General features: G+C 35.2%; 1 protein-coding gene across 5 annotated transcripts in view; it reads right to left on the reverse strand.

Moving 5' to 3' along the window:
- FCHO2 (FCH and mu domain containing endocytic adaptor 2) overlaps positions 1 to 12,952 on the reverse strand; it is an 86,132-nt gene that overhangs the window by 71,907 nt on the left and 1,273 nt on the right. For all 5 annotated transcript variants that reach the window (XM_064735134.1, XM_064735135.1, XM_064735133.1 and 2 more), the window contains exon 2: positions 5,279 to 5,370. In XM_064735134.1, the coding sequence (XP_064591204.1) occupies positions 5,279 to 5,370 (92 nt within the window). The remainder of the gene's footprint in view (positions 1 to 5,278; positions 5,371 to 12,952) is intronic.

Raw genomic sequence — 12,952 nt, forward strand, 5'->3', positions numbered from 1 at the left:
TTGGGGGTAGGCTGTTCTTTCCTTTAGGTTCTTCACACAGTAATATTTGAGTTTAGAAACTACACAAAGTGTTCTAATATTTTCCTTTACTCGAACACACAATTTCACTTGTCTTTTAGAGAGGTGAAATCCAAGGGTTGGCACAGATTCCCTCCTCAGAGCCTCTGCAGGGCAACTGGCACGGAATCATCTATTACAGCAGTGACTCCCTGCAAGTCCTTCCCAATTAATCTTCCTCACCCTCCTTTTATTAAAAATACACAGTATTTTAATTTTTCACCTTAAACAATATTCATTATATAGTGTCAACTTAGATTAGGAAGCATCCTAGATATGAGTAAATACTGAAATTGTTTTTTATTGAAAAACTTGGAGCAATTTCTTTCCTGCTGTGTAATACGTTTACACAGGACACGAGAGAAGAAAAAAAGGCAGATGAAAAATTCATCCCTCTCTCAAGTGATACCATGACTATAACCTGAGACAGAAGTTTTCTTTTCTCCTGCACAACAACAGTTTACAAGCAAAAAGAATTGTCTTGTGAATATATGAAAACAAAGTAGAGGTATTCACCTGAAAGAGTGGAGCATGTGTTAAAACTTACTGAACTTCCAAAATAACTATCCAGTTTGTTAGTTGGAAATCTATCTGGAGAAGGTGATTAAACTGCAACATGCAACAGATGAATTTAATTTTGAATATTATCTACTGCAAAGTTATTCACTATAAAAGAAAGTCAATTCACTTTATCCTTGTTCCACATATGATCATATTCTAGATGATAAGAAAAAGTTAACTTTCCAAGGCTTGGAAATCTTACACACTCCACAACAGCAAGCACACATGCACCAAGCATAGACAATGATTTTTTTTTTAATTGCTACGATGAACAATATATTTTGACTAATCATCTGTATAGTCTACCCAAGTTTTCCAGATTTTGTAACTCAGTGACTTATTTTTTCTGTTTAAACACAAGAATTTTGACCAAAATCCATAAGCCTTTTCTTTGAACCAATTTACAGCACACTTCCCTGAACTATCTCCACAAAACTGGAGTTCACTACAGAGTATTAACAAACATCAGTAAAAAAGACTAAGAACTGAAAGATGACTAATTAGTACATTTGTCCTATCAACTGACTTCGCAGAGCACTCTGTTGTACAGGTAACAGACTGCATGATTTTCTTAGTAAATTAATTTTCACCCACTTGAATGTGTGTCTTTGCCTGGGATCTGCCAAACATTTAAAAGTTAAATGGAAACATATGCATTGTTAGTTTCATCTGATCTAGAAGATTTTTTCTATGATGCTTACAGGCAATTGGTGCAGAAAAACATTAGAAAGATTCCTGGAGAAAAAAACAACACATTCCTGTACCTACATCTCTCCTAGAAAAGCAGTGTGATTTCTGAGATATAAAGTTTAGACTTTAAATGCATGCAAACACATGACAGTTCACCTACAAAATCTTCCACAAATATAAAGAAAAAAAAAAAACAACTATGCAGGCAGCTCAACCTTCTTATGTTGACTTCTTTAACAAACAAAAATTTCTACATGCTTTATAAGTGAAGCATGGCCTTTAGTCAAGGCCAGGTTGGAAGGGACATTGGGCAATCTGGTCTAGCGAAAGATGTCCCTGATCACAACAGGGGAGGTTGGAACTTGATCATGTTGAACATCCTTTCTAATCCAAACCATTCTACGATTTGATGATTTTAGAACTGGTGTTTAACCTTTCAGCAGATAGATAACCTGTTGCATTCATAATTTACCAACATTAAGCAGATTGCCTGGCAGAAAACTCACTCCTTCAGATGACAAACTTCTAAACCACAGATCCAAGTGGCTTTTGGTTCTTTTAATACATGACCCGTAACAATACTGTGTCACCGAACACAGACAAGGAACAAAACTTCTGGTCCTTCTAGGATATCAGGCAGGAATGACACATACAGCATAGAAATATTATTACAAATTAATATGTTTCAAATGCTTGTTTTACTCAGCAAAAAAAGTTCACAATTTCAGAATGTTCTTACAGAAATTTTGAAACATTTTTTAAAGAAATGGTTAAGATTACAATAATTTTAAAAGTTATTCCGTACCTTACACATTTTTTCATTACCATTTCTAAGGCTGGAGAAAAGGAAACAATACTCTTCCCCAATTAGGCTACACACAACTAAAACACCATTTTGAAAAGCACAGGTAACAGAGATGGGCTTCACACATGTTTTTGTGCCCTAAGCAGTCTGTACATCCAAACATACTGACCCATCTCTTCTTTCCATGCAACATCACTTCATAAAAAGTGTATTTTCTGACTAGTCTGGAGACTCCAACAAACCCAGCTTACTAGATGACTGCTCTACCTAGAAAGGGTAAGTACTCCAATTTGTTAAAAGTATTACCAACTCAGATCTGTCTCTGCCTATTCAACAGTTTTCACCCTCTTATGTATTCACTTCTGAAAAAAAAAGACAGAAAACAGCCAATTGTGTAAAAAGGATGGAAAAACAGATTCAAAATTCAAATGCATGTAAATTTAGTTTTCATAGGGAAGAGCTCAGAAATCAGGTACACAAAAGCCAAAGCATAAAAACACTAGATCTCGATGGCTCCTAATACATGTTGCCCATCCACTTAACATATTCCCAGCAGAAGACAGTACTGTATTCAGTAAAACAGTATTCAGACTATAATCTACAGAAGGAGGAGAACAGATAACTGTGCGCATCATCTCTTAACTTCTTTGCAATTAACAAATATGCAAAAGAGATCATGGACAAGAGAACTGAACCATTGTAAAATACTGCTCAAGTACTGTCTAATCCAATTTCTTTTTGAGACCAAGAATTTGGCCCATGTGAAAAAATGTGTTCTACTGAGCCATTTTTATTTCCCAGGAAATTGAATGACATCCCACAGTAGCTTCACAACAGCAGCAAAGGGCTTCACTGCACACATTTGGACTCTCAAATATTTTTATTAAAGGATACCAAATACTTGAAGTCTATTTCTTTGAATCTAAACTATATGTCACAAACTGCTGCTAGCTTAGGCTGTGATTGATCATGCATCCCGTATGGAAAAGAAGTATCAATTTGTTCCTCAACTGCTTTTTGTTAATTGCAGCCTGGCTTATCAAGAGGCAGCAGAAAAACAGGGCTGAAGAATACACAAGGCAGGTTTAATATCCCAATGGAAACAAGTCACTAGAAAGGACTGAATTTAGTGCAGCTGATCTGCATCATTGACATAGGTAACTTACCCTTAAGGAAAAATAGTGCAGCTCTGTCAAGTAAATTGCAACACGGCACTCAGATTCTATCTTAGTGAGTTAATGAGAACTGAATTTTTTTCATAGATCTTACAAAAGATGCTGTAAGATAGCTGCATATCTCTGGCACATACTGATCCATGCACACAAAAAAGCATTTCTTGAACTCTCACTGAGGATAAAGTACCCATGGGGATCCTCATGTATTCATACAGGGTCATTAATCTTTAAATGTTATTTAACACACCAGAAATAATTGGCAGAAACCTGAGCTGAAACATTTTAACATGCGGAAAAAGGTTCAAAGATTTTCTTTACTGACTGCAAAGGTTCATAACGTAAAAGTTATTTAAAAATAATTATTTAATTTCAAAAATATTGAAATTAAAAATTTAATTTGCAGAAGCTTATAGATAGAAAAAAAAACCAGAATGCCATATTCTTTTTAGTAGGGATTTTGTGCTGGAAGAATTGTCAAGTTTTACTTATGTCAGTAATATAAAGCAAAGAAACCAAGTCAGATACAGTAACAAGTTATTTTTTACCTGTTTATGTAAGACCTTTCACCTTAGCACCAATATGAATAAAATGGAGCATGCCCAAAAAATACAACATACAGGAGACAAGAAGCAGAGAGAGTGAAATGGTTTCTCATCTAAATATGGGGCTAAATCTAAACACAAAGGTTGTAAAACCAATTAACTTAAATGTCTCCAGGTAAGGTACAGCTTAGGTCCATGATGTGATGGTATAAAAACTGAATGATTACAAAATTAAAGAAGCTATCAAAGGAAAGATTCAAGAACTCAGACGATAAAAAGCAAATATTAAAAGTGCAAGTTTGTGAAGCATCAAGCATTTATACTGAATGTGAACAGTGTGATATCCTTCTGCTTAATCGAACTCAGGTTTTCACTAGAACCCTTTGTGGCCTCATAATTCATTCTCTGATATTGGGGACTTGAAAAACAGAAGATTCCTTGGTTGTGCAGTCTTTACAAAAGGAGACATCACCTTTGGACTTTGGACCTCACCCGTTTCTACTTAGTGAAATGTCTTTTTTTGTCATTTTCTCCAATTCACTTTGAAATGACACTAATGTTAGTGCAATGGAGTATCTGTCAGATTTGTGGTGGTTATATTTTGTGGAAATTTGAAAGTACTTTTTAAATTGAGATCTATTTGAAGCCAAAACTTAAATTTTGAAGAATTCCAGTTCAATAACTTCTAGTGCAAGAAGCCAGCAGTGAAACAGGTCCTCATTCAATTCCTTGCAACTATTTTCCATGTGTTACCTAGCGTCAGTAACTAAGGAAAGGCAAAATTCCAAAGTAGGTATATAAGTGATTTTGTTCAGAAGGGAAATCCATACGTTCAATGCAGCAATCTTCTTTCACAAAGAACTAAATGCAGCACTAGATCACCTGTTTTGAAAGCTGTCGTATTTTCAGATTTCAGTCCTGTTTATTTCATCCAATATAGAAGAACTTGTGTTATTTTCTGCATATTATTTTCTTGTCCCTCTGTATTACCCTCTTTCTTTAACAAACCTGTCTCAGTTTCTGAAAGTATAATTTTTTAAAGTTTATACCAGCAGTTGCTAATAGCCTAATTCCAAATCTATAGTAACAACTTTGTTTTTGCAACTTTAACTTATCATTTTTCTTCCTTTTTCTTCCAAATGAAAAATTTGGATTAATTTAAATAAACTGCTGGACACCTAATATGACACTTCTGGATTTTTATTCTCATCTTTAAAATGAAACCTGAAAACTTAGAAGCTCATTATTAACTGATGCTTAAGCGTTCCTATTTAGTTCTAAACTAATTAAATAAGTATAGATATTCCTGTAGAATGTGAGAGGTATATTAAAATAATTGAGTTTTGATAATTGAATTTTGTTTACATATTTTGCACACTACTGTTAAACACAATGACAAACAATAAAACCTATAATTACTATATTTAAAATATAGGATGAATACTTACCTTTCTCTAATAAAGTCTGCTAAGTCCTTTGTTGACAAATGTCCATGTTTCATATTGTGATAGAGGACATCAAAGCCATTGTTCCTTTCTCCCTAAAGATAAACAGAAAATAAAACTCTGAAACACAACATGTTGAACCCATGCATTTTCATAACTGCTTTTCATTTTAATCACTTCATCAGAAGTTGTTTCTTATGCTTCAGCTTTTTAGCAATTGCTGTTAGCTTCCATGAATCCCATATATGTAAACTAAACTAAGATCACCTTAGCTGCTACTACTACCATTCTATCTATATATTTCTAGGTTATAGTCAAAGACATTTCTGTTGTAGATTTCTAGGGGTCTTGTATTGTTTCACTTCCCATCAAATTAAACACATCCTAAATACCATACTCTCCATTTATCCTCTTATCTCTTTCATTATTTTACATGAACTAAAATTCAGTTAGGATTACTTGATATCTTACTTCCCCAATCCTTCACACTTCATTTCTCTTCTCCTGCTTTCTGTAAAACTGGTTGGAAAAAAAAATGAATATTTTTCTTCTCACTCGTAACTTCTCTATCTAGTCTTAGGTTTTAAGACATTTTCCAGTGAGTGAGGCATACCTCACTATTAAAACTAAGACACTGCTCTAAGCACTGACTAATAAATTCAGCCAGCTTATGACCTCTGGCACTATGATGAACTTCCTCCTTACAGCAAAAAGCAACAACAGAAATGAAAGACAGGCAAGGCACAGCATCGTAGCACCGCTACTATAAAAGTTTTCCTGTCAGACCATCCATTCCCCTTCTCTCTCACAAAAGCTTCAGATCCATAACGATGCTTTGCTATAAGCTGCAAAGTGTGCCCTCAGGAAAACTGCATGCATGTTCAGAGTGGAAGGGAAAGAACAGGATGTATAGCATAGAATGAAATAGACTATTTCAGCTGGAAAGGCTCTACAGCAATCATTTAGCCCAACTGATTGAGCACTTTGGGAATGACCAGAAGTTTAATCATGGTCTTGATGGCATTGTCCAAATTTCCCTTAAATACTGACAGGCTCAGGCCACTGATCACCATCTCTAGTTACCCCATTCCAGTGTTTGACCACCCTCCCAGAATAAAGAAATTCCTCCTAGTGTCCAATCTGAATCTTCCTCGATACAGTTTTCAACCATTTCTACATGTCCTATCCTTACCTCCCAGGCAGAGGAGATGGGCATCACGCTGCCAATTTCCCATGCTCAGAAAGCTATAGAGAGCAACTATGTCACACCTCAGTCCCCTTTTCTCCAAACTAGAAAAGCCCAAGGTCTTTAGTGGCTCCTCACAGGACATGTCTTCCAGCACTCTCACCAACCTTGTAGTATCCTTTTGGATGCATTCAAACAGTCCCACATCATTCTTAAAATCCTGAATTTTTAACAAAGGGAGGTCTATACTGTCAGTGAGAAAAGCCTGAGAATTTGGTCTTATACTCTTCCAAACATTTCTGCCTGTTCAGTTCTGCAAAAATTTGTTTATGCAGCCATAGCGCAAACCTTATCAGGGAAATTATGCAGCTGAAAAATAAAGCTGGCAAATAAAACCAAGAACCACTGATCCAGATCACTCCAAGGAAACAAACAAGCTGTACTGCTCAGCAGAAGAGGGGGGGCTAGGAGGAGAAGGCATTCAGGGATCTGCCATCTTAATAAGGAGAAGTAGTCATGGTGGATGAAAAACTTCACAGTAGCCATGGTAGTAAGACCACTCCCACTAAGTTTCAAGTCGCCTTAAAGGACACTCTAGGGAGACACATAAATTTACAAATAAGAGAGAACTGAAGGCAATTTGATACAGATTACTAGTCAGGATTATTTGCTTTACTTCTTCCAAGCATTGGGAAAAGCAAAACCAAAGGAAAAAAACCACCTTAAAAAATCATAGTTTCCATGGCTGCAGTAAACTGTAACCTGAAAAGGTGCACCAAAATTCAGATTAGTTTGGTATAAATGCAATTACAGAATTTAAAAGTACAAACAAAACTAAACAGAACACATGAAAATATAGCAAACTCTAAAAGGACTCTCCACAGAGCAAGGCTTTTACAAACTTGAAAAGTAAAAGAAAGATAAGAACACCAATTAGTAGAAAATTCAACTTTATTCAAATGTTGTCCTACTCAAATACCAGTCTAAATAGTTTCTTTCCCCTTTCACCCCTATTTAAACATTTTTCTTTGTAGTTTAAAGCCCAATAACTCTGAATACTGGTGCACTAACTTATTAACTTTAGGCAGTTACTTAATACAAACCTGGAATGCCACTGCATTATAATTAAGACTACACTGGTATTTTCAATTAGAATACAGAATATAATTCTTATTTAACTTCTCCAAAGTTGTTACTGTACCCTAATTTATAGATAAACATTTACAGATAAACGTTAGGCATTTCTTCCTGAAAAACTAGTAAAATTCTCCTTTGTGAAATGTTCTTTGCTTTAAGGTGTTTTTTTCAGCTAAACCAACATGTTACCAAAATGTACTGAACATAGGCCGCTTATAAACTTTTCATAATGGAAGCTTTTAAATGGGCCTTTTCTACACTGGAGTTCCTTAAATTTCCTGCCAATTTAGAAATGCAGGAAGGATAGCACAGCCATGACCCAGCCTCTGGCTGCAGCCTTCCTGATAAACCGTCAGAAAAGTAACCACACAAATCTTTAGAGAATGAAATGAGCCTGAACAACCAACCGCCATCATTATCTTGTTCTCTAACTGTAACTGAAGGTTACTGCAAAGGAAATAATTTTTCCACTTAAATTATGTTTTCTAATAAGTACTATTATTTTTCCTGACTTCACAATGAATAGTAGAAAACACAACAGAGAAACAGAACAGATACTTTCCTCAACTGAGTCCCCTGAAAGCCTCATCTCTTAGACACTATCAATGGTTATTGGAGGTTAAGAACCTACGTGCAAAAGACATTAAAGTTTAAATAAAGCAGTAAGTCAAAAGCAGGCTCACAGATTTGAGGGCCTATTTAAGTCTGGCATACCTAAAAGACATGTCTTCACTTGTAAATATAATGTGAAGTACAAGGTATATTACCTGTATCAGGCTCTATCTAAAAGCACAAACATCCAGTCTTCAAAACTCTTCACGTGACCAACAGTTCCAAAGACTAACCTGATGACGATTCTGCTCATGTTTGGAGACATACATGTAGCCAAACCAAATTAAGTACACTGGGTCAATGCAGAAAGCTATACAGCCCTTCCACAACTTCTCCATTTGATAGTTATATTCATAAAGAGCAGCAATCAGAGTTAAGGCTCTGTATTTAGCATAATGAGACAGATGTATGTGGTGGGGAAAGGAGAACTTGCTCAATTTCAAAAAGCTAAGTATTTATCCTCCTACATGCACATATGCCAGCAACACTGTGTGTTTTGGCTGTATTTTCTCAACATTTCTCCTTCCCATACATACTGTATAGAATTCTGTACATGGAAATTTTGTGTCTTAGACACTTCTTCAGTGGGTGTTATTACTTGCTCCTTTCTAGTAGCAGCAGTAATAGTTGTGATCACTGGAAGACCATTACTGGCCTACTTAAAAATAAACTAATGCAGCACATAGCAGAGGGAACTGATGAAACCTTCTACTCCCATTAATAAGCAAATACCATGCACTGGTATAACAGACAGTTAAGTCAGATGCAGATTCTTCTTCCACAAGTTGCATACTGGAGAAAGACAACCTTCTGCTGTCATGTATAACATCAAGCTCCGGGTAACAGACTTCCAGATCAGTTTAAAAGACCATTCTGAATGTAATTTTTTAGGTAAATCATGATCTGTTGAGGGTGATCCTGTCATTAATCAATAAAAAAACAAATGCAAAACTGTGTATAAGAGTGAAAAACGTAAGGGGTCCTCTCTCCATATAGGCACCATTTGATTATTGTGAAATCCATTAGCAGTTTTCTCCTTACTCAGAGCTAACAAAACTCTCTTCAGAAGATGGTGTTTGTTCTGAGATTTCCTATTCTATACTAGTGTAAGAAACCACTTCCATATCTACAGCACAGATGTCCCCTGAGAGCAAGTCACTAGAGAAAGCAAGACTTTAAATACAAGTAAACACTTAAATAAGCCTACAACAAAGCATTAGTGACCAACTTCATACTCAAAAAAAATTTAAGTCACAGAAAGCAAGAGCAACCAGTCCTTCCATTTCCCTTCATCAAGAACTAGTTGCAAAGATTTCCTCATGGAAATGAAAGTAGCCCTGTCAGCAAATGTGTAGTCAGAAATCAGTATTTCCATGACTTCTGCATAACAGGAAACACATTACAGGAACTCTGCGGGACTGAACTACTTAAAATACTTCACGTTTTTAAGAATAAGTTTGTTTGTTGCAATAAAAATAATTCTGAATTTAAAATGCACATTTAGTAAAATACCCAGAAATTTCTAGGCAATCTGAAGCAGCATTTATTTTCTGTATTTCAAATCAAATTGTTTCAGCGCAAGCTCTGTCTCCTTTGGATTAAAACCATTCAATATTAATATCTCTTAGTATAAAGAAGTTGTACTCTGTTACACCATTTTCAATTTACCCAGTCCAAATAACTGGTTACATTATGGTTTCTCTGACTGGTCAGATACTAAATTCAGGACAAGGCAAACTTATTTTAGATGCTCTGACAAACACTGTTGTCATGTTCTTTAAAGTGTTAATCCTTGTTGCAGTTTCAAACAAACAACATATCTTCCAAGCTTTCTACCTAGAAAATTATTTAATTTAATGGGCCCTGAATACCTAAAAATACCCATGTGATTAATATTATGGTCTTACATTTTTGAAAGTTACCTATCTGTAAGTTTCAATTTGTGAGTGTCTGAAAGAACTGTAGAAAACCGAGAGCACTGAAATGTGAAAGAAAAGCAGTCATTATCTGGTTACACAGGCAACGCATCTTCTTCTGTTCTGAAAGTTTTGAGAAGACTGTCACCTTCAATTTTCACCTTCCTGTTTCAACCTATCAAATAAAGATCAACTCCAGAGAAGCTCTATGCATATGAGAAAGGACAGAGATTTCCCACCACATATAGGTAACTAAAAATATTTAAATATTTTTTTAACTAACAGATGGAAGGCAGCCAACTCATGCTACATGCACACATACAGAGAGGATACTAAGTAAATACTGCACAACAGCTCTCCTGAAACAGAGCATCCAGCTGTATGCCCAGCAGAAGAGTAGTGATGCAAAGACATATGAGTATAACTCCAGATGTCAACATGGCAAGTCTTTGTGCCACTCACATACTCACAAGTTTGTAAGACACTACATTCTTACCCTTAATAGAGCAAGCTTCTTCACAAAGCTATAATTATTAAACCAGGATACTGCCAACCTTTACGCTCCACAAAAAGTATTTGGGAACAACAAACCCAAAACTTCAACACAGCCATTCTCAAAAGCTACCAGTAAAGCAATCAATTTTAAAAATTTTAAAAATTGTCAAAGCCAATTTATACATATGTTTTTATATGCCAGAACTTCCAAAGTTATCAAGCACAGAGTTACACAGAAACCAGCTTCAGCTATTCACAGAACTTCCAATAGTTTAATTAATTTGGTTAATTTTAAACAATTCATAAACAAAATCACTGACTGGTTTGGAAGGCGCTTATTTTTCTTGACTTGTCTTTAAACTGTCATAAGAATCACCTGCACTGTTAAGAAAACTGTAAGTCAATGATAAACAACACTTTCTATACTCCTATACCAGTAACAGTGTACTCGAAGGGACAAAATGTAGCTATGTTTAACAGAAATGGTTTATGATAGTGTTACCTTTAAATTATGACATTGTTGTGATGTAGCACATACACAGCAGCAAGCATGCAGTGTTTTATGACAATACTAATTAGGAGTTGGGAATAATTGGACATGTGACTTGAATGCATAAAACTCAAGTCATAAGAATCCAAGCCATTTACAGCCTGTACTACTTGTTCACAACTTTTAATACCCAAAAATATCCTCCTGGCTTGGAAAATAGCTCTAGAATGCATTAGCAGACCCTTACATTTTTGAGGCAATAGTAAATTTTTAAAGTGACAGTAGAGGTCTCTGCACTCCAGCTTTCCACATCCTGAAAACAGTCTTATTTATCTCTCATTGACTTCTCACAGAACACTGAAGACACAGCAGGCTCATCCAATTTTCTTACATCCTCTCACAACAACAAAACCAAAGTGTGCAATTATTTAAACGCTTTCAAAAGCAGTGCAAGAGGAAAGCCTCAGGATAATTTTCAAGACTTACAACAAAGAAGGTAAGATTTGTTTTGCTTACATGAGCACATTTAGGAAGACAGCAGCTTAAATATGTGTAAGAAATTGATACACTCATACAGATGTCACTCCCCTTTTCATTAAAGTCCCTTCAGATCTCTTTTCCTATTACTTACAGCAAATTACTAAATCAAGGGAGAGCATCATACAGCTTAAGATCCAGACTTTCGTTTCCAATGCACAATTTCAAATTTATGACAGCATCTATGTAAAATAATTGAATATTAATTATATTTTGGATACATTTTTGAATCAGTGCTTTAAAAAGCATACCAATCTTATTCCATATTTCCAAAAATATTTTGTCTGGAGTTACCTAGAAGGGTAAGGAAGAAATGACAAGACAATCCTCACGAATTTTTACATACTATCACCTTCCTTTCTCCTTACAAATTTCTATTCATTATTTTTAGCCATTATGCATTCAGTGCATTTTCATGTATCTTCTAATTCCCATCTTAACTTTATCACCACAATTGAGAGCCTACATGGATTCCTTCCCAAGTCTTCCAAAGCAGTAGCAATTCTGAACAATAACCTATTCTGAAATGTTAGTGCAAATGAAGACGACTAATGACTAAAAATGCACAAACCTATAATTTATGCCTAGTTCTGAGGATATACAAAAATTCAATACTTTCAGATTTTACAAATCCATCATTACAGTTAATCTTGGAAAATATTCATCCACAGCAGGAAACACAGAACATTCCCTATGCCTTTTAATTTTACTTCTATACAAAATAAAACTCTGTGTATGGTATCACAAAAATTTCTTGGTTAAATTTTTCAAGTTAAGACCCTGTCTAATGTCTTGATAATCACTGCAAGACAAACACAAACAAACTTCTTGTCCTACCTTGTGTCATTTCTGACATATGTGAAAAACCTGTACTAAAAGAAGGAATCACCCATGTCTTGGCACTCATTGGTAAACCACACTACGGGTTTTGCTAAAAAAGCTATAGGTAGAGAATCTTTAAAGCAGAAAGAGAGAAATGAGAACCTGAGGTAGATATCTTCCACCTCATACTTGCTGGAAGCGTTTGTGAAGACACAGATGTGGAAACAGAACATACAGGAATGGACCACTGCCTTCACCAATTTAACTGACTTACTAACTAAACAAAACAACTGATCAGACAGTTAAATGAACATACTACAGTACATAATGAAGCTAAATACAGTACATAATGAAGCATAATGAAGTTTAAACTCAATTTCAGTTGTGATAGCTGAATAAACAACTTCTGGTTTGCTTTAATGTTAGGAGTAGAAGCTTTTCTAACCAAAATGCATCTTTTTATATTAATTTTAATCTTATTT

The sequence above is a fragment of the Zonotrichia leucophrys genome, chromosome Z (genome assembly GCF_028769735.1).
Source record: "Zonotrichia leucophrys gambelii isolate GWCS_2022_RI chromosome Z, RI_Zleu_2.0, whole genome shotgun sequence".
Classification (NCBI taxonomy): domain Eukaryota; kingdom Metazoa; phylum Chordata; class Aves; order Passeriformes; family Passerellidae; genus Zonotrichia; species Zonotrichia leucophrys.